General features: G+C 34.3%; 1 protein-coding gene across 2 annotated transcripts; it reads right to left on the reverse strand.

Moving 5' to 3' along the window:
* Positions 1-25,304, reverse strand: LOC138704998 (major facilitator superfamily domain-containing protein 9-like). 2 transcript variants are annotated; one of them, XM_069833512.1, is made up of 5 exons: positions 25,133-25,304; positions 20,050-20,181; positions 15,482-15,608; positions 12,179-12,388; positions 1-962 (listed from the first exon to the last, which is right to left on the reverse strand). In XM_069833512.1, exons 1-5 carry the CDS (start codon positions 25,178-25,180, stop codon positions 166-168), a joined length of 1,314 nt encoding a protein of 437 aa, XP_069689613.1. In that variant the 5' UTR covers positions 25,181-25,304; the 3' UTR covers positions 1-165. The 2 variants fall into 2 exon arrangements, with proteins under 2 accessions (XP_069689613.1, XP_069689614.1); XM_069833513.1 differs by lacking the exon at positions 20,050-20,181 and having other exon boundaries at positions 25,133-25,285.
* Between the last annotated feature and the right edge of the window lie 481 nt (positions 25,305-25,785).

Here is a 25,785-nt window from a genome sequence, read left to right on the forward strand (position 1 = left end):
TTTTTATAAGAATAAAATTTAATAATAAATCACGAAATCACACTGTAAAATTGATAGTAATTGATTATCCTTGACAATCACATAAACCTTTCTTCCTCCCCCCCCAAATGTTACAGTTTTCACCATTCTAATATATACAGTAATGCTGTAACACAATCTTCATTCTTAATCAGTTTTCTTTTCATCCTTTCCTTGACTGTTAAAGAGTTTAGCAGTGATCACTGTTGCAGTTCCTGCTGTAATTATTTTCAGAATTGATGTTCCTGGAAATCCATAATTGTCGTACACCAGACCCAAAACAAGTGGGGCACAGAGTCGTGCTGCAGAAGACACACTTTTTTCTGCATCTACAACTTGTTTCTTCTTATCGTGCAGTGATCTTTGTTTTATAAGTTCCAATATCGTACTTCTCAGCACAGAAATGGACGCACTAAGTGGCAAGAGACAAACAAATATATAGTTCCAGTTAGGAGCAAAGCTAAGACAGAGAAATGAAAGCACATACATTCCAAAACCATGATACGTCTTCTGAATATGGTTTGTGTCATATTTGTAAAAGCTGTTGATCCATCCACTAAGAAAACCAAACATCACGATAGCCGCACCTTGCATTGCAGCTGTGTAACCAATCCATCTTGGAGCAGTGTTGTATACATCTCTGAGAACGGGCGGGAAGTTTTGAAGATGCACAGTAAGTGCGAAATCGAACAAGAATTGCAGGGCATACACATCCCAATACAATTCCCAATTGACGTCTCTAAGCTCTGTCACTGACTGAACATATTTCAATAACACAGATTTTACACTTGCTTTGGTGTTAATTTCTTTCAGTTGCTTTTCATCTTTTTCCTTTCCTTTTTGATTCTTTCCTTTTGAATTTGAAAGCTGTTCTTCAGTAGCGGTGTCATTCTTTTCCTTTTTTGGTACATGTGGTGTGTTCTGAAGAAAGAAATATACAATTCCTGAAAAAAAAAAACGAAAGTAAAACATTTAAATTACAATGTTTTAAGGACAGTCGCAACAAAAATGATGTCATAATTGAAGAGATTAAAAATTCCTTAGAATAAGAGAAATAATTTCTGTCTCTTCTTCGAGTTAAATATGTGAGTATATATTATTGTTGCTTCAATTTTATTTTAAGGAGGTAGACGGAAGAAATTTTATATAATATAATATAAATATAGTCAGATGAAAATAACCTCAGGCCACTCATATTGAGACAGTCGTCATGATACTTCTTTAACACGACATCCACAGCACTTCGTAAGTACATTAATGCAACCATAATAGATTATTAAATAGTATTCCCATTTGTAATATGCTACATATTTCATTAAAAAAACTATTTTAGTCTAAATTGATTCCTGGATACACAACCCAACTCTGAAAACATAAGGTCTATGCAACTCATATTTCTACATACAACGGCAGTAGTTTGAATTTAAATGTGAGTAATCATAACAATTTACCTATTATTCAGTAATATTTACCATATTTGTTCAATATTTTATATTACTTATTTACGATACACATATGAAATGCATCACGAACGACTCAACTTCCGGTTTTGGAAGTCATACCTACGTTCTACGTTTCAACCATCTGAAATTATTTTGACGTCTGCTCAATATGAAGTTTAATATTGGAATCAATAAGAACCATAAGATTTTATCAACAATAGTCTCATTAGAGATTTTGATTTATCTAGAGAAAATCAAAACTTGAGTGGGATTTAATTGACTATTACACGATTAGAAGAAAGTATATAGGCTAAAGATTAGAAGTAACGAAGTACTCCAATACAATAAAATATTAATTGACTTACGAAAATACAACTGTCTTCAAATGTATTATTGTATGAACTCTAAATTACAAATATTATGGTAGATGGCAGTAGTGTGTTATGTTCAGCTGTTTTCTTGTTATCAGTTGTGCCAACTATGGAATCTTCATTGAACTCTCTAGACGGTTACTAGTCAAGAAGGCTTTGTTGATTCAATTTCATTTTTATTAAAACAGTTGCATTCCACTCCAATTATACGGATCCCAGTAATCAACGTCACTTGACAGATGATTTTCAATAAATCTTAGTATTAAACAATCTCTGATACGTGACTATTGATAATATCATATAGCAGAAGCTATAACATAACCTATTATAAACAAGTGTTACAAAAGTTTTAATTAGGGATGATGGAATAACCAGAAAAGTTTTAATTAACGATGTTGAAATAAAAAATAAACATTAATAATTTTAAAAGGAACAATTATTGAAAGTACAATTTTCAAATTTCAATGTTTTAGTGGTTGGTGGTTCAGTTGATGTTATATTAGACGAGTGCGTAAAAGAAGTGGAACTCGTTGATGTACATGGTGTATCCCACAACTTATTCAGGATTTCCGAATGGTGCTCTTCATGTATTTGTAAATAGGATTTCAGGGAAGATGCATAGCTATGGCCAGTGATATTTATTAATTCTTGAATGCGAATGCGAGTCATATTTGAAAGTGCTGTGTATCGACTGGAGTGGTTTATTTTTATTTTTTTTTTTTTTTGACGTCGAGACCAATGCAGTTTGAAATGTTGGCAAACAAAGAAACAAATGCTAGGGTAGTGATAAAAATAAACAAATGCTAGGGACACGATAACATTAAACAAATACTAGGGACGCGATAAAATTGTGCGATAAGCAGCCATGATTGGTTGAAAGACGTCCTTTCGTACTGTTTTATTGGTCAAAAGTAGTATGACGTAGTAAAAGTGTAATAGTCATTTTAATACATTTATAATTGTATCTATAATGACACAAACCAGTATTGATAAAAAATATATGATCAAAGGTATATTAATAACACATTTGCAGAAGTAATAAATTTTTATCACAAGGTACCGTAATATTTTATATAATTTGAATCCACTTTAATGTCTACAATTTAACCTTTGTTCTATAATTATTGTTTTAATTATTGTCGTAAATTTCAGTAGAGATGAAGATTAAGTGGTCCAACTATCACACATATTAAAACAATAATTAACTCAACTATAGTTCATTATTTAATTTACACATATGATTTTAATATGTTAGTTTAAAGATTGATTAATGTATATATGCAGCATTTATTCCATTTACTGTAAATTAATGTATTACATGATATTGTTTGAAAAGTGCCTGAAGATGCCAAATAGGGGAAAATGTTAGCATTATTTTAACTGTAACTTCAATGAATATTTATGTTTATAAATTTTATTAATGATTTTAAAATACTGATAAGTCATTTGACTAAAAAACAAAATAAATATTCATATTATATTATATTGGATATTGACTTGCCTGAAAATTATTACTACAATGCTTACTAAGGGAAGAAATTTTGGTAATTTTCAGTTGAAAATTGCATTTTCGTTTTCTTGTGAAAAATGAACCAGCAATCGCTTATTTACTGTATATGTTGAGCAAGTTCCAATGCTCTGTGGCGCTTGAGAGCATAACAATTACACTATATATAACTATTTTTTAACCAATGGCAGGTACTTGACTTACATCATTCACCCATATCAAGCTAGTTATGTAGACCAATTTACCGACAGAGTCGTTACACAGAGTGCGCCATAGGAGGCTGGTCTACACTACAGCCGCGATGAAATGATGATGGAGATTTCTTGGAATGTCACAGGGGAACCGGAGCTTCCCGGAGAAAATCCCTTTGTTACCTGGACCACGGGCTTGCCCAACACAAGTACACCGGGGATCGAACCCGGGTCTACAGGATTATAAGTCCAGCGCTCTAGCTGTGAGACCACCGTGGCGGCTGTTAGACAATATATAAATGACTGCACCCTTGAACTTAAATTCCATGTAAATTTTAGACCTACAAGCTGTTTTCTCACACTTTTTTTCAGCACATTTCGTCAGGTTCAAAGTGTAAAGCCTCTTACAATTTTCATGCTAGGAACATGAAAGTTTTACTGCATATTCTGTATCCTGTGGTTAACAAAACTTAGTATCAGTTTTATGATAAACTGAATACTTTCGTAATTAATAAACAAAACATATTTAGTGTACACAAAATTGAAAATTTCAACTTGCATTTTTTTTTATTTTTTTTTCTCCCATTTATAGATGTAAATTTAAAATTCTAGATAAGCTTACATAGTTCTTTTCTAACCATATCAGATATGCAGTAAAAAAGAATGAAGCATGAAACTCAAATTTTGTAAGAGGAGATAGATTTTGAAAATATGCAAATTATTATTATTCTTTAAATTTTAATAACTCAAAAACCATTCATCTGATCATAATGAACCTTATATGCAAGAATACTTATAGCAAGAGGATGAAGTGTACAAAATATGAAGTCTCTACCTTAAAAATTGTATAAAATATCAATTTCACCAATACCCCATTAAGCATATTTATGTAATAACTAGTGCTGAGAATTATACTGCCCTCCCAAGCCAAAAGGGCGTATCTCAAGGATTTTCTGAAAATGAGTTTTTGAAATAATTGGATAGTTCAGATGATAATATATCTATTTCCTAAAGAAAATAGCCGTTTCTCAATAAATTGTGCCTTTAAAATGTGATTTAATGAAAGCCGTATCTCAAAATTAATATGAATTCCTAAGCGAATTTGGCGGAAGTTCATTTTTCTAAGCAAAAAGGCCGTTTCTCAGACATACATTCTTTTCGCTTAGTATTTCCTATTTGCCATTCTAGTCAAATTAGACGTAACTGCATTAGTAACAAATCCTTCGTGTTTTAATCCGTTCTCAGCAATGAAATCGCCACTACCTGAATGCTCATTTCCCATACTTTAGACATAGTTCTTATAATTAATTCATTGTTGATCATGAAAATTAATATACAAGGTGTGCTCCGATCAATTTTTCTAGCTTATTATTGAAAACATGTCACGATTTTCATTTGCTTGTTAGTTGTTATGTAGTCAAGACGCAGAATATTGATTCTACTCAACCTTATTTTAGAAACGCCATTATAATCACCATGTAAGTAAAATAATATATAGCCTATTTTCATCACTATTGGACTGATAGTTCATATGCACAAATATTTTAGAGACAACGAAATGGACAATGAAATTATTCGTAGACACATACATTCATTTAATCCTATCATATCACATTAGTACATTACCTGAGGGAACATGCACCTAATCGTCTTTATTTACCAAGTGATATAACTCTGACTGCCATGCACCATGATTTTATTACTTAGAATGTTAATTACCAGGGAAAGGATTTATATGTAAATACATATTTACTTATAAAGCTAATATAATTTATATTTTGCATTATCTTTATGTTTCACAATGTGTAGGGTTGAAAAATCCTACTTTTATTTTCCATATTTTTCCATATTTTAGAGTTTAGTACATATTTTCGTTAATTTCCATATATTTTCCATATTTCATATAAAACAGTCCATATTATATTAGGTTTAACAATAAAACAAAACAAAATTCCATTAACTTTTAAAAATACATTTCAACAATAGAGATTTAAACACATGTTCAGTAATCCCTTTAACATCAGAGTTATTTGAAAATTAGCAGTCCTATCAACAATGGGAAAGTAAGTTACAAAACTGTATTAATTTAATTTAAAATTTTTAACAGACTTCAGTTGTGCAGCTCAACAGTTAAATGCCAGTCAGAGTACACATAGGTTCAGTTTTGTAAATCATACTATAAAGACGGTAAATATGCCAAAAGTACGTCATTCAGTCAATTTAAAATCAAAACTAACAAGTTACATTTCAGAATTTAAAGAAGATGGTTTATCAACTGACAATAAAATATTATTTTGTAATTTGTGTCAGTGTGCAGTATCATCTACACAAAAGTTCCTGGTGCAACAACACATTACAACTAGTAAACATCAGGCCAACAAACAACTAAATTCCAAGCAGAGACAATTGTTTTTAACACAACCAACAACATCGAATGTAAGATCTGAGTTTAACATCGACCTGTGCCGTTCTCTCATCTCTGCTGATATTCCTGTCTACAAACTAAAGAATAAGGTCTTCAGGGAATTCCTTGAAAAATATACTCAACATACAATCCCGGATGAGTCAACACTTAGGAAGACGTATGCTCCATCCATCTACGATGAGACAATACAGAAGATAAGAGATGAAATTAAAGATAGTTCAATTTGGGTTTCCATTGATGAGACTCCCGACAAAGAAGGTAGACTTGTTGGTAATGTAGTTAAGTGAACAATATTCTGAACGAATTCTTTTACATTGTGATGTTCTAGAAAAGTGCAATAACAAAACTATAGTTAAACTGTTCAACGAAGCTATGGGTATCCTGTGGCCAAAGGGTATTATGTACGATAATGTGTTATTCTTTATTAGCGATGCTGCCCCTTATATGGTCAAAGCTGGACAAGCATTATCTGTTGTATATCCTAAATTGACTCATTTTACTTGTGTGGCGCATGCATTTCATCGTGTGGCAGAAGTGGTCAGAGACAATTTCCCTAAAGTAGATTTGTTGATTTCATCAGTGAAAAAAGTATTTCTCAAAGCTCCCAGTAGAGTTAACGTGTTGAAAGAAATGTACCCTGAAATTCCATTGCCACCAAAGCCAATTTTAACTAGATGGGGTACATGGCTAGAAGCAGTTGAATATTATGCCGAACATATAGACTCTATTAACAATGTTCTCCTTGCATTGGACTCTGAAGATGCAGTCTCAATTGATACTGCGAAAACAGTTACCTGTGACATAAGTGTGAAGAATGACTTAGCTCACATTCAGCATACATTTTCATGCATCATAAAAACGCTCAAAAGTCTCCAAAATAGGCACCTTTCACTATCTGAAAGTTTTGAAATTATAAATAGTACTGTGGAACAACTGAATCGTGGTAGAGGTAAAGTTGCAGATGCAGTAAGAGCTAAGGTGGACACTGTACTTTCAAAAAACCCTGGATATGAAGAACTACAAAAGGTTGTTGCTGTGATGAGTGGTGAATCAACAGTGAAGATTAACTTGGACTTATCCCCAGCAGACATTGTGAAATTGAATTATGTACCAGTTACTTCTTGTGACGTCGAACGCTCTTTTAGTCAGTATAAATCTATCCTCAGAGACAATAGAAGAAGATTCACTTTTCAGCACTTGAAAGAAATGTTTGTAACCTATTGTTATGGTAACAGACAATAAAAATTGTGTTTTGTTGAAACTACATTGGAAGATAAGGTACGTCCATTATATTTTTTGTTTAGTTTGATTAAAATGTACCAATATTTAACGTACATAGTCATTTTTTTTATAATTTTAAGTCCATATTTAATTCCATATTTTGGTAAAAATCCATATTTAATTCCATATTTTGGTAAAAATAACTACATATATATTTACATATTTCATATATTTTTAGTCCATATAAATCCGTTCCCTGTTAATTACAAATGTTCATATGAAAAGTACAGAATGGTAGACAGTGAAATGGACATATCTTTTGATAAACTGTGAAATCTTCAATGTGCATAATAATAGCCACACAAAGGAAAATTTGGACACTAATTTTTAAACTTGTAAAATGTGGAAAACATATTGAAAGAGCATCAAAATCTCGGGCGAAATACAGAGAAGATGCTGAAAAAATTGAAGAGGTTAACAAAATAATTTATTATGCAGATCTTCAAAAAGTTATCTTGATGCCAAGACTGGACACATTTAAGATAGCTTTATTCACAAGTGTATGACTGTCTACATGAGAGCTTCGTTCCTGTTGGGGGGGGGGGAACAAAACAAAACAAAAAATGTGCAAGCCGTTTGCAGCTGTCCGGTACGAGGCTCTCTTTAAAAGGAGCAAAGAAGAAATAGTAAGCACTTTCTACAATTTTTTCAAGTACAAGAGAGATTGTTCAAAATTACTCTATGGTTGGACAACTGCACGGTCCAGAACAAAAATTGGACATTCTTTTCATTTTCGATTTACATTGTTAATTCAAATCAAGTACTAATGAAATTTTGATAAGATATTTTGAACCAGGCCATTCGTTTATGCCTTCTGATCCTTTCATCACAAACTAGAACAGTCAGTGAAAAGACGTGGTTATAAAGTATATGATTTTGCAGACTTTGGAGATGCAGTAAAATCAGCATCTTACCAGACTGAGGTACTGCCAGTGGAGCTTCATATTTTTTTTCATTTGGTCTGACTACTCATCACAATATAAATTGAACCTGTCTGCATGATATGGTTGAAATATCGGTTTCCAGAGGATCATACAGTATGCAGTACAAAAATGACTTTGATGGTACATCATTCAACATAAATTTCCTGACTGGAAAAATAAACTGAAGGAAGGAACAGTTACCACGTCCTGAGCAGCAACGAAAACCTCTTGGATTCCCTGCTTAAAAAAAGAGTGCCATAATTCGTAATTTGGGTGGAATAAGGAAAAACAGACTGACATTTTGGGTGAATCTTCCAGTAAATGACGACTAAAATTTTATTATGTCCAAGTATAAATTATTTGGTATTAACTAACTTTTCAGTGTTTTGTTATTTTTTTAGTTAATTTATTTACCTCAGTAATTTACGTAGAAGTGTTTTGTGAACTGTGTACCTTAGTAAATATAATCAAACATTTATTTTCAACTTCACTGTTGTACCTTTGTACCATTAATATAGACTATTAACAGAATGATTGGTAAATAAATTGCTGTCTCTTCACTAATTTCTAGATAATATTTGTCTTAGATTGCAGTATTTTTTTACAATACTGCTATGCAGTATGTGTTGTAATTTATTAAAATAATAAAAATAATTAATAAAATAAAACAGAATTAATTTCATTTACTGTTTTTTTATGTACAATATGAGATACGCCTAAGTTGCTAGACATATCAGTATCTTCAACAATTAATATTAATACTTAGCAAATTAGGCGTATCTCAAATAGCCCATAAAATGAAAGCTAATTAGCCTAAAAATTGTATTCTATATATTTTGAATATATTTCAATAATGAATACGCTGAAAATTCCAATAAATTAACTTTAAAAGTAGGCGCGCTTTGATCATTCACTAAATCCTTAATACTGAAAAATATTCAAGTTTTGAGATACGGCCTTTTGGCTTGGGAGGGCAGTATACACACTGAAACTATAAAATATATAATATTCAAATATGCACTTAAAAATTATATGTGCACTGAAAGCAGAAGAGCTGGCTAACTTACCATAGTATAGATCTATAGGATCCTACGAAAAAACTCACCAGCCATATAATTGAAAATGTTCAAATCATTGGGCATAAAATAGTCAATTTAATTTCTTAGTCATTGCCTGATTGGCTATTGATAATTTAATTAAATCTATTTTATACAGACAATTCATTTTCTTTCATGATTGTATCAAACTTTGTGACATAATAATGAATCTTTTCTGTGTTTTTTGAAATTCAATTTCTTTCTCTTGTCCATAAAAAATATACTTGTGCATAGAAAAAAGTTTTTTCTACATCACATCAAGAGAGGAAACAAAACTTATAATCTGCTGACACGATAGGATTAACGTCCACATCACTATCGTATCCTTGAAGCACTTTGCTAACTTCCCTTATCTTTTGCAGACTATGATTCTTTCTTTACTTCAGCTGACGACGCGTTTTCTCGACAAAATGTATTCAGAATTCAAGTCAAATCAAAGAGTTCTGAATAAATTTTGTCCAGAAAATGCAATTTTCGCTAGAAAATTAACAATTTGCATGAAATATTCTCTTAATCTCGAAATAAGCAGAAACGCCCACAATATGCAAATATATGCACTAGCAACTGCGCGTCAATAACCTTAATTAAACATGATGCAATATTTATCGTTTTATTAAAATGATAGAAATATGTATATGAATCTACAGGCTGAACCCAAGTAATGTCATCAATTTCAGCTGGTTATTCTTTGAGATATTTCAAACAAAAAAGTTTAACACAATTTTGCTCGTTTTTACTTCCTTTTCAAGATAAAATTGGTTTTATATGAAATATTTCATAGCGTGTTTTGAGAAAGCCATTGATTGAATTCCCAATATGCTCAGTCAGTTTAAGAGATCATTGTATTATGATAATACATGATTCAAGAGATTTTAATTTTGTCCTTTAAATGTACAGAAGTTTGATCCGTACAAGTAACATTCCAAAATTCCTTTGCAGAACGAAAAGTTATATTTTCTCGGATCATATTTTCTGCGCTTTTGAAGGACAAAACTAAAATTCTTCCAATCATTTGTTAGTAAAATATCTAGAAAGAAAAACAACATTTTGAGCGAATTTCAATTTGGATTTCGTAAATCCAAATGATGCTATTCTAGCTGTTCCATGGAATATTATGAGAAAATTAGATATGGGAAATAAATGTTTAGGAATATTTCTTGATTTGAAAAAAGAGTTTGACACAGTTAATCATGATACCCTTCTTTCAAAATTAGAAAACATTTGTATTAGAGGAGTTGTACTCAAACTTTTTCGTTCATATTAGAAAATAGATATCAAAAATCAAAATTGACAATTATCAATTATAAATTGATCGATATTGGGATTCCACAAGATACAGTATTAGGACCAATCTTATTTATAATATATATATATATATATATATATATATATTAATAATTTGTTGAAATTGATCTAAAGGAATGCATTTTCTTTTGCAGATGATACTGTACTAATATTTAATGGGGAAAATTGGGATAACACTTATTTAAATGCCAGCAATGGAATTAACATAGTGAAAAACGGGCTTGACTCTAATCTCCTGTCCTTAAATACTAATAAAACTACCTACATTCCTTCCTTAACAACGAAAGGTTTACCTCCACCTATGAATAATTATCACTTAGTAATACATAATATTCCATGTAAAGAATTAACAAATAAATATTGTAATTGCCCACATCTAACACCTTTCACGTAAGTTAAATATTTAGGAATTATTATAGACTAGATTTACGTTGGGATAAACAAATTGATTTCATGTGTACAAGTATAAGAAAGACAATTTATAAATTCATAATACTTCGAAATTTTATCACTAAGGAGGCATTGAGAATAATACTTTTAGCTTTGGTACAATCATTAATACAATATGGTATAATAAATTGGGGTGGAGTAGCATCATCTGTACTTAATCCATTAATTTTATTACACAGAAGATTAATAAAAATTTGTCTGACCAAAAATACGGATTACCCAACAAATTTAATTTATACAGATTTTAATGTATTAACTATTGAAGAAATTTATAAATATAGTTTACTAATTTACTACCACAGAAATCAAATAAAACATAAATCTAATCGACATGAATATCGTACTCGGAGACAAAAGTCTACTTTCCCATTAATTGAGCTTAATGTCATACAAGTGCAGCTCTTAAACATGGTGCTAGTTTCGGCCCAAGACTTTATAATAAAATTACAAACCATTTTCCAAATTTGATACATTTTGAAATTGAAGGTTTTAAAAAAGAAATTTGTAAAATTATCCATGATATATAATATTAACGAATGTATTTTTTTACCTTTTATTTCTGTCGACTATATTCATGTTTTTATTGAATATCGCTGGCTTCTGTCGGATTGTCAATTTATATTAAATTGTGTATTTTTCTGTCTTTTTCTCTTTCTTCTTTATTCTTGCTTTTGTGTTGTATTTATTGGTTTGAATTAAGTTACTTACTGTATTTAGTAAACTATCCTTGCAAATTTTATGTTATATTATTGACTAAGACCACACCGTACACGAGCCTGGCTCTTACGGTAGTGGCTAGAAACATTTTTGTTCTATAAATTTATTTGTACTCACTAGCTAGCTAGTTAAATAAATAAATATATATATAAATAAATAAACAAATAAATAAATAAATTTACTATCATAATATCCTGCTCTCTTAAATTGGCTGAGCATACTGAGAATTCAAGCAATGGATTTCCCAAACCAGTCTGTGAAATGTTTCATATAAAATATTTTTTATTTCGAAAAGAAAGCAGAAACAAGCAAAATTGCTTTAAACTCATTTTTTGTTCAAAATATCTCGAAGAATAACCCTCTGAAATTAATGGCATTACTTACGGTTCACCTACCTATACTTCTCGCTATTGGTAATAACTGAAGTACATAATACATAATTAAAACGTACCGTAATTAAGTAAGTAGATAATGCTGATGAAGGAGCACACATATCGGAATCCATTACGCATTTCCAATATATGTCCAGCCACGGACGCTGCAGCTATTAGGCTTGTAGTTCCAACAGTGGTCATAAACTTCTGCATTTCTGCTTTTTCCTGGGGGAGTAATGTCTCAACCAACATTGGGCCACATAATGCCTGCGTTTGTGAAAATATACCTGTTAATAGAAAACGATACGGTATTTATACCATCCTTGGGTATAGAGGGGAAGTGAAAGGAATAGGAGAAACCCCCACCCATGTCATTTTTACTTACACCGTCTTAAAAACAAACCCACAGTAAGGCACTGTGGATCAGTGATGGATTTTAGGTGACCAGCAATAGTCGAAGGTTCGTAAAAGCTATGATACTTGCCTTATACAATCCGTCACTGAGCAATGCTTACCTTCCTGTCTGTTCGTATCCGACCAAACATTACTGTCTCAGCCGGGTAATGTGGAGTGTGAGTTAAGGGGTACTCTGCAGTGACTCGATTGATGTATTAGTGCCCAGGCATGATTTATACAGTGAGATTATTCGCTCGTCAATCAGCTTTCCCCGCTGTACTGTATGTTGTGAACGTGTCACCAACCGGCAAGGTCAAGCTACAGTCATTCGAGTATCTTGCCTGTTCGGCAGAATTAAATCAATTCTACGCTGAGAAGTAACATTCTGATGGGAGCAGATAATTTTTTTCTTCCACCATGTTAATAATGTCAAAAGAAATGCGTATACAAGTTTTGGCCACTCGATCGCAATTACGAGGTCGTCCAGAAAATGATTTTCACTGGGGCCGTTTACAGAAAAAAAGCACAATTTCATGGAAAGCTGCGGCAATTGTTACGCTATTTGTCAATATATCCCCCATTTGAATTGAAAAATTTGTCATACCATGGGATCAATTTTTGTATCCTTGTGTCGTAGAAGTCAGCCGCCTGGGATCGGAACCAGCGTTTGATAGCCGTCTGCACCTCTCTGTCGATCCCATGATATGACAAATGTCTCAATTACGGTGGGAAATACGCTGAAAAATACCTCAACAATTGCTGTTCCTGTTCCAATAAATTTTTTGCAATGAAATTGTTTTCTTTCTGTTAACGGTCCCTGGCGAACTTATTTTTTACGGCCCCCGTAATTGCGGTCGAGTGGCCAAAATTTGTATAAGCACTTCTTTTGACACTGTTAACATGATGAAAGAAAAAAAATAACTTTTTTATCTGCCCCCATCAGAATGTTTGCTTGTGAGTGAATAAGCTTACAGCTCCAAGATTTTAGTTTCTCTGTCTTTGTGAGATAATAAGTAAGGTTTCTTTACAGTGTGAATAATTAATAATCTATAGGCCTAGAACCTTTGTGACGAGGACATCGAAATGCTGCGTATGAAAATATTCTTTACAACAATTCCTGTTCTATATATCTTGATTACACAACTTTTAACACTATATGACTTCGAAAAACATATTATATATCTTTCGCGTATTAAATTTGATATTACCTCCTTAACATGTTTCAGCCTGCTATTGGCCATCTTCAGAACTGGTTTTTGCTGGTCTTGGCTCCTTTTGTTTTGTTTCCTGTGGGGGTGTGTTTGTGTAGTGTAATGTGGAGTCAAAGAGTGTGTGTGTTCTGAAATTGAGTTGTGTGTTGAGAACGGTGGTGGGAGTACCCTGTTGCTATTTTTAGAACCACACCCAACAGATTCACTTCATTGCGACAACAGAAAATTAATGATTTTATGAGCATGCCAGATGTGTACATTATGTACAGAAAACACTAATTGTTGTAAATACACTTGAATGTGCTGTTTTCATAATATTTTTAAGTAAAAGAAATACAGTGAATTTATACATTTTTTTTCTTTTCGCTACTTTGTACTATTACAATAAATTTGGTTTTTTCTTACAATAATTTTGCTCGGATTAACCAGATTTTCGGATTAGCGTAGTTCGCATTAACGAGAGTCTACTGTATTAGCACAATAAAGTCCACTCTTGTGGTCGCGACTGAGGTCAAGGGACAAAAGGTTGTTTGCGGATTGGAAAGGAGAAGTTGGCAAACACTTCAATATTTTTGTTATGGTGTTTGCTTTTTTTTATTTATTGGAACGTAAATTTCTTGGGTATATCCATATTGGTAAAGGTCCTAAGAAGGTTGAATTCATTGTTAGTTTGCAGACTTTTATAGATGCAATTAAGCTTTTTTACTATGAATACATAGAAGCACCTTTCACTATTACAGATCAACGACTCACAGACCAGCCGATATCGCTTTTGTAAGCAAATGGAAAAGCTATGATCGAAACTCCCATACACAGAGTAAAACTATGAAAGGAAGATACAGTATAGCCTATGTGAAGTCTTTTTTGTTTAAGTACTTTGTTTGTATTAAAACATTGGTTTATTTTATATTGGCTACGCCATCTAACGCAAAGAAGTTAATTAACGTACTACTGCTCCTTTTTCATTTCGCACATTTTAAAGATGAAAGTAAGGTGTCCCGGATTTTCAATTTTTAAATACACTGCTCCGTCGATATAAGAGAAAGCCAATGTTTATCTAGTTAGATATAACACACGGAACAAGTCCCCTGCAATCGGGAAGCATCATGGTTAGGCAGAGCATGAAAATCCTTTAATATAATGGGCAATAAAAAATCGATCATCATCATAAAAAGTGAATGAAATACAACGTTAATACTAATTAATTTTATTTCCTAGAATATATCTATAAGATGTAATAAATAAATAAATAAATAAATAAATAAATAAATAAATAAAAAATAAATAAATAAGTGAATGAATGAATAAATAAATAAGCAAATAATCAAGTAAATAGGTAAGTGAATAGCTAAGTAAACAAGAAAGTAAGTAAATAAGTAATATCCTTAATATTTACGTCGTTTTCAAGGCGTTGAATAATATTTACATTGTCAGAAATGCTCAGACGTGAACGCGTTTGTGACATGATGCCTTACTGGTATGCGGAGGCTTGGATTCTCGTCACAACAGACCACGTTGTACTGTTTTGCTGCTTTCTTTAATCAACGCATTCTACTAAATCGGCGGAGCTGTGTATAGCAACCATCTGTGCAAACCACTTGCAATCCAACGATCGCTATCGCTCAAGATATACCACATGATGGGTACGGCAAATAAATGGGAAAAAAAGAAAGAAAAAGAGAAGCATAGTATATAGAACCACAAACTTAAATCTATTACCACTGCTTGAACATATTTTTAGAAATATAGACCATTGTAATTTGTTGTATTTACCTAATATGACTCTGTAGAGGAAGACGTAGGAAATAATATTCGCTGATCCTAGCATAACATAAGTGAGGGCACAGACTAGTAGTGTGATCTGCAACGCATATCTCCGGTTTTCAACAAAGCAGCTTCTCTGAAAATATAAACAAATCAGATATAAAACGGACTAAACAAGTAACAGAAACATAAATTCACAACAAAAAATCAAATGTAGGCCTATATCCTATAGGGCTACTATCCAATAAAATTGTAACAACTGTTTAAATTTCACAACATGGAGGGGGGAAAGGAACTGGCCACTCTACCCCATTATCTCCTGGCTTAGTTGTCTCATGAATGATGTTATTTATGAGGTTCAAACCTGTCTTCAGACAGTTGACTAAACAACAACAGTAAATAATAAGCCTATGATTATTATGGACTTTATAACAGAAATAATCTGAATAATATTGATACAGAGATACCGTAAATAAAGCGAGTGAAATGATTACCATATAACATATAATCAACCGTTTTTGTCTCATCTTAACACTTAGTGTACTGAGTTTTTTTTTTTTTTTTTTTTTTTTTTTTTTTTTTTTTTTTTTTTTTTTTTTTTTTTTAACTGACTGGGTACATTTTTTTTGAGGCAAATTGAATGCATTTTTAATACTATATATACATATATATTTTCACTTTTTTGTTTGACGACAACAATGTTATTTGAATACTTTCTCACTTAACACAGTAAAGAGATATTTAATTTCAATCATATTCATTTTTCCTTCAGAAACCAAATTTTATTTGAAAACAGCAAAGTTATTTTGAACAATTCTTGTACATTACACGGATGAGTTTTTCTGAGTGATCCTTGCAAATCCATTCATTCGCCTACATTGATTACATTTCCAGTCTGTTTTTCTACTATTATACTCCCTCTGTCCCATAATAATTGTCCGGTACGCTTTTATTTCTTGTCCCATAATAGTTGTCCAATGTCCATAATTTTACACTGACGTTAACATAGGAGCATAATGAAACACATGAATGAGTGCAAAATTGTGCAAAATTGTCACTCAATTAGCAAAAGAAAAAAATTATTAGTCCGGGATCTGTATACATTGGCCAATCATTGAGCCAAAAAAAAGAAAATGAATACTACTTGCACAACTTTATGACTCCAGGATCAGTACAAATTGGCTAGTCAATGAGCCGAAAATAAATACTCCTAGGAGTGCAACTTTATTAACTCCAGGAGTAGCACAAAATGACCAAGAAGTGAAACAAAGAAAAACATTCTCCTACGAGTAAAGACGAAAAAACTGTCTGTTAGACCGGGAAGGTTGTCATTCTAACAGTTTGCCTAGAACCACAGACCTATTGCTGCAGTGCTACTGTAGCCTCGTCGTAAATGTTCCGAGGACACTCCAAGCGAGATGGCAGAATGTTGAGGTGGTCCAGGTGCCCCTTTTGCGTATGTGGAATCTTGTTGTTGTTCCCATCTTGACTTTTATTATTTCAATGAGAAGGGATTGCAAAGTGAGGAAGACGTTGTTGAGTTTGTCGCATGTCAGCTGAGAGAAAGCTGTTTCAATGGCGGCGATCAACTCATCAATAGTTTGTGGAGTTGCCTGATGCTGGAGAGACTGAATTGCCCGGAATTAACCCATATCTAAAACATTCATATCCAGACTGTTTGGCGGTTGGCACACGAGTTCCAAAGTGATTCCTACTGGCTGCTGCAGCGTCCATCCAGGTGCGGTCATTGGGAGCGATATGCGGACGCGCATTGTCCTGCTGAACTGACACCTGAATTCTCCCTGTGCGCGGTCCAGGAGGCCATTTTGCATTTATTGCTGGGATTAATTTGGTGATGAGCCTGGATCCACTTTCCAAAGATTGCCACCCCCGTTGCCAAATGCAGAGTGCTGTTCTTTTACTGACATGAAATTTCTCGGCCGCACCTGTTACGGCACCATTCTTCACTACGTCATCCGTAGTGTTTTTCAACAAAAACTCCTATACCGCCTGCCGTTCACTGTCTGTAAGGTTCTTGCTACCCCTGTCACTCATTACCGCCAGTTGTGTTCCCAGGATGTCCATGTCTGTTCAAACCTACGTACTCACTGCAGGAGTATGCTCTACTAACTATTTCCAGCTTGCTTTGCTACAATGGTTTGATATAGTGCCACACCGGTGAGTTGAAAACCAGTACCCACTTTCGGTAATCTTCTAGGTGGTGTGTGTTGCTTGTCTCAATAAGACCACGTTATTGCTCTGCATAACCTTTTGCACTGATCTACTGCGCTTCTCCGCATACGTGCACTTCTCATTTGCCCCGTCGTCTGTAATTACTGCAATACCATTTTGGCGTACCGGACAATTATTATGGGACAGAGGGAAGACGAAGGAGCCATATCAAAAGGCGAAAAAGAATTTTCAATTTTAAGGCAAGACGTTGAACTGGGGCTTAAGGAAATGAAGAATGGGAAAGCAACAAGAGTTGATGGAATCCCCATTGAATTAGTGAAATGCTTGGGCGAAGACAAGAAGGAAATTCTATCATTATGCAACGAAATACATGAGAAAGGCGAATGGCCTCAAAATTTTACGGAGATGGTGTTTATTCCAATATTGAATAAATATAATGCCAAGAAATGTAAGGAGTTCAGGACCATCAGCCTAATATCGCACTCGGCGAAAATTCTGTTGCGAATACTGAATCGACGTTTATATTCTAAGATGGAAGAACAATTGGAAGAAGATCAGTTTGGCTTCGTGAAGGGAAAAAGTACGAGAGATGCAATTGCACTGCTACGTACTTATTGGCGAAAGACACCTAGAGAAAAATAAAAAAGTGTATGTAGTATTTGTGAACCTAGGAAAGGCTTTTGACAGAGTGGATTGGAATAAACTGATGGGGATCTTAAAAGAATTGGTGTCAATTGGAAAGAGAGAAGACTGTTCAATAATCTTTATATGAAACAACGAGTCAAAATCAGAATAGGAGAAGAAATGTCAGAAGGAAATGAAATTGGGAGAGTACGTAAAGGATGTCCTTTATCACCTATACTGTTCAACATCTATTGGAGGATTTAGTAAAGAACTGTTTTCAGAACATGAGAGGAGTGACAGTAGGAGGAAGAAAAATAAAGTGCATAAGATTTTCTGATGATATTATGGCGTTGTTAGCAGAAGAGGAGATGATACTAAAGGATATGCTACTGGAAATAAATGACATCTGTCAGCAGTATGGGATGAAGATAAATGCAAATAAAACGAAGACCGTGGTTATAGGAAGGAAAATACAGAAGATAAACTTGCGAATTCTAAATGAGGAAGTAGAGCAAGTGGACAGCTTCAAATATTTGGGATATACTATAAGCAGTAACATGAGTTGTTGCCATGAAGTCAAAAGGATAATAACAATGGCAAAGGAAGCTTTTAATAGAAAGGGGAGCATCTTCTGCTGGCCTCTGGAAAAATATCTAAGGAAGAGACTAGTGGAGTGTGGCATTGTACGGGGCACAAACATGGACGTTACGACGAAATGAAGAGAAGCAAATAGAAGCATTTGAAATGTGGATTATGAAGAAGAATGGAACATGTGAAGTGGACAGGTAGAATAAGAAATGAAGCTGTGTTGGAAAGAGTGGGTGAGGAAATAATGATGCTGAAACTGATCAGGAAGAGAAAAATGAATTGGTTGGGTCACTGGCTGGGAAGAAACTGCATACTGAAGGATGCACTGGAAGAAATGGTGAACGTTAGAGGAAAGTTCGGGACAGAAGAAGATATCTGATGATAGACGACATTAAGATTTATGGATCATATGAGGAGACAAAGAGGAAGGCAGAAAATAGGAAAGATTGGAGAAAGCTAGGTTTGTAGTGAAAGACCTGTCCTTGGGCAGAACATTAAATGAATGAATGAATGAATATATATATATATATATACACCAGAAAAAGTTTGGAACCAACAGAGTTTTATATATTTTTACTTTTACAGTCTTTTGAAATTAAGCCTTCGATTCTAGGTTGGTAGTATGTATTTCTTCTGATGTTTATACATGCTATTGCCAATCTAAAAGCAAAGACGGGAATTTTAAAGCGAACTAAATATAAAATCGTAGAATTAAGAATTTCAGTCCAAATTTCAGAAAAATTAAGGGTGCTTTTCATAGACATTTTGCAGCACGCGCTACGAGCGTACTAATCTAGCCCCGGCTATCCACTGGTTACTAGTAAAGTATTCAAATCATATCCTATCGCCAACACTGGTTTATGAATACGAAAAACGCTGATCATCCACCGAAAGCTCGCGCTAAAAATGTCTATGAATACGGCCCTAAACTTCCTGAATTTTTCAGTTAAAAAATCCCCGTTAATTTCCAGACTTGAGTAGTAGCGTAGGTTAGAACTTCGAAGTTGCGTAGAATTTCTTTGTTCAAAGTGACGCAGCATGAAATGGTTTTTTATTATGTTCAACATAGTTACCAGTTTTGCTGCAGAATAAAAGTGTAAGCTAGAAGTGAAATGAAACAATAACATACATGTATAAAATAATAAATTTGTACTGTGTTAAATTATACATACGGCAACTGGAATTGAAATTAGCTGCAGCCCAAAATATAAAGATGTCAGAACTCCAATGATAAAATGGGACACTCCAATTGACCTCAGATATGGAGGCAACACAGGAACAATCAAACTTCCTGCAAATATATCCTGCAAGAAAAGTTTAAAATTACGTTACCATCTTTTGTCGATATTTTACTTTAAAAGCTGTTAGAGTTACAAAATACTGGACCACGATCACAGTATGGTGACCTTAACTAAACGAAGAGCGTTTATTTAAAACAAGAAAATTCCAGGAAAATGTAAAATGAGGTTCCGATGGTTTTGTGCATGTCATAATGAGGCGGTTAGCATAATTCAGGCGAAATAATATAAATAATATGTTGTATAAGCGGAAAACAGAGCGAAATAATATAAATAATAACGGTATGATGATAGAGACTGGATTAATCTTGCTCAGGATAGGGACCAATGGTGGGCTTATGTGAGGGCGGCAATGAACCGCCGGGTTCCTTAAAAGCCAGTGAGTGTGAGTGAGTGTATAAGGCGGAAAATAACGAAAAAATATAAATAATAACGGTGTATTAGGCGGAAAACAACGAAATAATATAAATAATAACATTGTATAAGGCGGAAAACACAGCAAAATAATATAAATAATAACGTTGTATAAGGCGGAAAACACAGCGAAATAATATAAATAATACTTGTATATAACGAAAAACAACGAAATAATGTAAATAATAACGTTGTATAAAACGGAAAAAAACGAAATTATATAAATAAAAACGTTGTATAATGCGTAAAACACAACGAAATAGTATAAATAATAACGTTGTATAAGACGTTAAACACAGCGATATAATATAAATAATATCGTTGTATAAGGCGGAAAACAACGAAATAATATTAACAGTAACGTTGTATAAGGCGGAAAACACAGCGAAATAATATAAATAATAATGTTGTATAAGACGGAAAAAACAGCGACATAATATGACGCAAATAATAACATTGCATAAGACGGAAAACACAGCGAAATATTATGGCCAAAATAATAAAATTGCATAAGGCGGAAAAAACAGCGAAATAATATGGGCTAAATAACAACTTTGCATAAGGCGGAAAACACAGCGAAATAATATGGCCTAAATAATGACTATGCATAAGACGGAAAACACAGCGAAATAATATGGCCTAAATAATAACGTTGTATAAGGCGGAAAACACAGCAAAATAATAATGTGCCTAAATAACGTTGTATAAGGCGGAAAATAAAGCGAAATAAGATGGCCTAAATAATAACGATGTATAAGGCGGAAAATACAGCGAAATAATATGGCCTAAATAATAACATTACTTAAGGCGGAAAACACAAAGTTGAAGCAAATGAAAAAATGCCCACCGGCGATCATTCACGCAAAGGAGAAAAGTCACCTTGTTTAGTAAGATCGTCTTTGTTTCATTTCCCTCAATTTGAGGAAAAGAAGGTAAGAGAAACTTCCATTACTCCCACAAAGATCATGATCTTTTCTCATTCGTGCACCGGCAGAAAAAAATGCAGTTGTGATTGACTGTTACATTACTTTCTGGAAACTAGCAAGCACTTTACTTCTATACTTGTGTTTGAAAAAAGTCATGTCCCTTTGAATATGGTGATATAAGTATTAAAAAATTATCGCCAAGTACGAGGGTCATACTGAAAGTCATGAGCAACCCATTGTTACATATCTTAATTTTTATTTTTAGAGGAACCAGATACATCATCTTAATCTATAGACTTTTCTGTCATTTTTCAACATAATCTCCATTTCTTTGCACGCATTTTTCTCGCCGTTCTGTAAGTTTGAAAATTCCCTCGCTGTAGAAATCCGTTTCATCTTTCCGAAGACACTGATTAGAGATGAACAACGATCGAGAAAGCAAGATTAACAGCGCCCCCAAAGCCGAAAACTCTACGACAATGTTGTATACGTAGTGTCGTTGACGTAAAGGCTGCTTGTGAGTGTTTCGAGACGTCGAAATTGATCACTCCCGAAGTCCCGAACGTCAAGCAGCCTTGAATGGCCACAGTTGTTTATACCTGACTGAACTTTTTTCTACTTTGGCAACTGTTATGTAAGTATAAACAATCAAGTAGCCTATTTGGAACATCATCTCTGTCTTTGAGTGTATAATAATCCGTTCCCCAAAGTTTATTTAATTACTAGGCTCTTATTAAAAGGCTAGGAATTTTCTTTTCATATGTTTGAGATCAAGTGTGCAATTTCAAGCAAAAAGATATTAACGTTATGTTTTATGTTTTTAGAAGTGCAAATTTATTTGAGAATTGTTTTTTTTTCTATTTATATAACCATATAATAGAACCAGAACATTTTGATAACTAAGATACTGTTCTGTTTTGTATTTTTCTCTCATTTAAACATTTATAATGTTATTTATTGAGCGATTGACTGTACTGGATGATTGATTGTACTGAGCGATTGACTGCGTATTGAGTGATTGACTATACTGAGCGATTTACTGAACTGAGTTATTGACTGCACTGAGCGATTGACTGTGTGGTGAATGATTATACTGAGCTATTGGCTGAACTTAGTAATTAACTGTAGGTACTGAACGATTGACTGAACTGAGTGATTGATTGTACTGAGTGATTGACTATACTGAGTGATTTACTGAACTGAGTTATTGACTGCAATGAGCGATTGACTGTGTGGTGAGTGATTATTCTGAGCTATTGGCTGAACTTGGTGATTAACTGTAGGTACTGAACGATTGATTGAACTGAGTGATTGATTGTACTGAGTGATTGACTATACTGAGTGATTTACTGAACTGAGTTATTGACTGCACTGAGCGATTGACTGTGTGTTGAGTGATTATATTGAGCTATTGGCTGAACTGAGTGATTGATTGTACTGAGTGATTGACTATACTGAGTGATTTACTGAACTGAGTTATTGACTGCACTGAGCGATTGACTGTGTGGCGAGTGATTATACTGAGCTATTGGCTGAACTTAGTGATTAACTGTAGGTACTGAACGATTGACTGAACTGAGTGATTGATTGTACTGAGCGATTGACTGGACTGAGCGGTTGACTGGACTGAGCGGTTGACTGGACTGAGCGGTTGACTGGACTGAGTGAGTGACTGTACTGAAAAATTGACTAGACTGAGAAGTTGACTAGATTGAATGATTGACAGTACTGAGAGATTGAGTGGACTGAGTGATTGACTGTATTGAGGAATTGACTTAACTTAGTAATTGACTATGTTGAGCGATTGACTGCACTGGGTGTTTGTTCTGAACGATTGACTGAAATGAGGAATACTACTGGACTAAGTGATTGTCTGTACTGAGCGACTGACTGAATTGAGAGATTGACTTGACTGGGCTATTGATAGTGCTGAGCGATAGGCCGGATTGAGTGATTGACTGGACTGAGTAATTGACTGATTGAGCGATTGACTGAATTGATAGTGACTGGATTGAGTAATTGACTATATTGAGCGATTGACTGAATTGAGAGATTGAAAGGACTGAATTATTGATTGTGCTGAGCGATTGACTATATTGAGTGATTGACTGGACTGAGTAATTGACTGTACTGAGTGATTGACTGAATTGAGAGACTGACTGGACTGAGTTATTGATTTTGCTGAGCGATTGATTCTATTGAGTGATTGACTGGATGGAGTATTTGACTGTACTGAATGATTCAGTGAATTGAGAGATTGACTGAATTGAGAAATTCACTGGACTGAGTGATTGATTGTGCTGAGCTTTTCACTGTATTGAGTGATTGACTGGACTGAGAAATTGACTGTACTGAGCGATTGACTTAATTGAGAGATTGACTGGACTGAGTTATTGATTTTGCTTATTGATTGACTGTATTGAGTGATTAACTGGATTGAGTAATTGACTGTACTGAGCGATTGACTGAATTGAGAGTGACTGGACTAAGTGATTGATTGTGCTGAGCGATTGACTTTATTGAGTGATTGACTGTACTGAGCGTTGACTGAGTTGACATTGACTGTACTGAGCGATTGACTGAATTGAGAGATTGCCTGGACTGAGTTATTGAGCGATTGGCTGGACTAAGTGATTGATTGAACTGAGAGATTGGATTCAGTAATTGTCTGGTCTGAACGATTAACAAGATTGAGTGATTGGATGGACTGTCATTAATTTGATTTGAGTGATTAAATGGACAGATTGATTAATTGAATGAGTTATTGACTGGACTGACTCTGAACTGAGTGATTAACTGTACAGGCTGACTGGACTGAGTAATTGAACTGACAGATCTAAAGCGATATGACCGAACCTAATAAAGTTTTCTTTTAGTTGGTTATTTAACGATTCTGTATCAACTACGAGGTTATTTAGCGTCAGTGAGATTGGTAATCATGAGATGGTATTTGGCGAGATAAGGCCGAGGATTCGCCATAGATTACTTGGCATTCACCTTACGTTTGGGGAAAACCTCGAAAGAAACCCAACCAGGTAATCAGCCCAAGCGGGGATCGAACCCACGCCCGAGCGCAACTTCAGACCGGCAAGCGCCTTAACCGACTGAGCCACGCTGGTGGCTCCTAATAAAGTACCTGAGAGAGATAGTGAGATTGATGACGGCGTGTAACTGAAGACTATACGTAAATATAAACGTGACATAACCTACCTGGTGTTGCGTGCAGTAAGAGATAAAGTCTACTATACATCTCACAGAAGCAAAACTGCGTAACTTACCGTACCGGTATCTTATTCAGGTTTGTCTTAAAATTTTATCATTCACAATGTTCCGAAAATGTGCTTTTACCTCTTATATAGGGGAAAATAAATTGATTAATTTCCGTTATTCAACTTACTATTAAAATGTTCACTTGTGACAATATACTCTATTGTCCAAGGTGAACCCAACGTCCGTGAGAAACCTTCCTCTATTCCTCGTGTACTTTCACTTTTCTTGCATAGGAATCTTGCACTGTATATTAACCTGGTTTTATTGTGGAATAATGCATTTATTTCTTTGCTATCATCAGTGATAATTAAATTCTATTAATGTAATAACCTTTCTTTGTCACTTACCAGACATGCTACGGCATACAGAAGTTTTTTCCTTGACGAGGTGTCCATGTTCACTGCCTCAAGCACAGTTGCATAATGTAGAGCTGAAATGTCGTTCACTCTTCCATAACAGCGGCTGTTATCAAGGTTATACAATCAGTAAACTAGTTTCTCAGAGTATCTTTGCCTGCTATCTGCGGAATATAAATTATCTCGAAAACACTATACAGTGTTGCCAACTGTTACGGAAATGTGTCGCTTCATTGTCACCTGGCACATGACAGGGCCGACATTGGAATTTTAAAAATTTAATCTTACACGTGCGATAGATGGGCGGCCGGGTAGCTCAGTTGGTAGAGCAGCTGGCTACGGACTGGAAGGTCCGGGATTCGATTCCGAGTGGTGATTGGATTTTTCTCGTTGCTAAACTTTCAGAACGGCCCCGAGGTTCACTCAGCCTCCTATAAAATTGAGTACCGGGTCTTTCCCGGGGGTAAAAAGCGGTCAGAGCGTGGTGCCGACCACACCACCTCTTTCTAGTGCCGAGGTCATGGAAAGCATGGGGCTCTACCTCCATGCCTCCCAAGTGCCTTCATGGCATGTGACGGGGATACCTTTAGCTTTTACGTGCAATAGATGAACAAAAGGCTGGACTACGGTTCTAAGATAACAAA

This window comes from Periplaneta americana, chromosome 8, assembly GCF_040183065.1.
Source record: "Periplaneta americana isolate PAMFEO1 chromosome 8, P.americana_PAMFEO1_priV1, whole genome shotgun sequence".
Lineage (NCBI taxonomy): Eukaryota > Metazoa > Arthropoda > Insecta > Blattodea > Blattidae > Periplaneta > Periplaneta americana.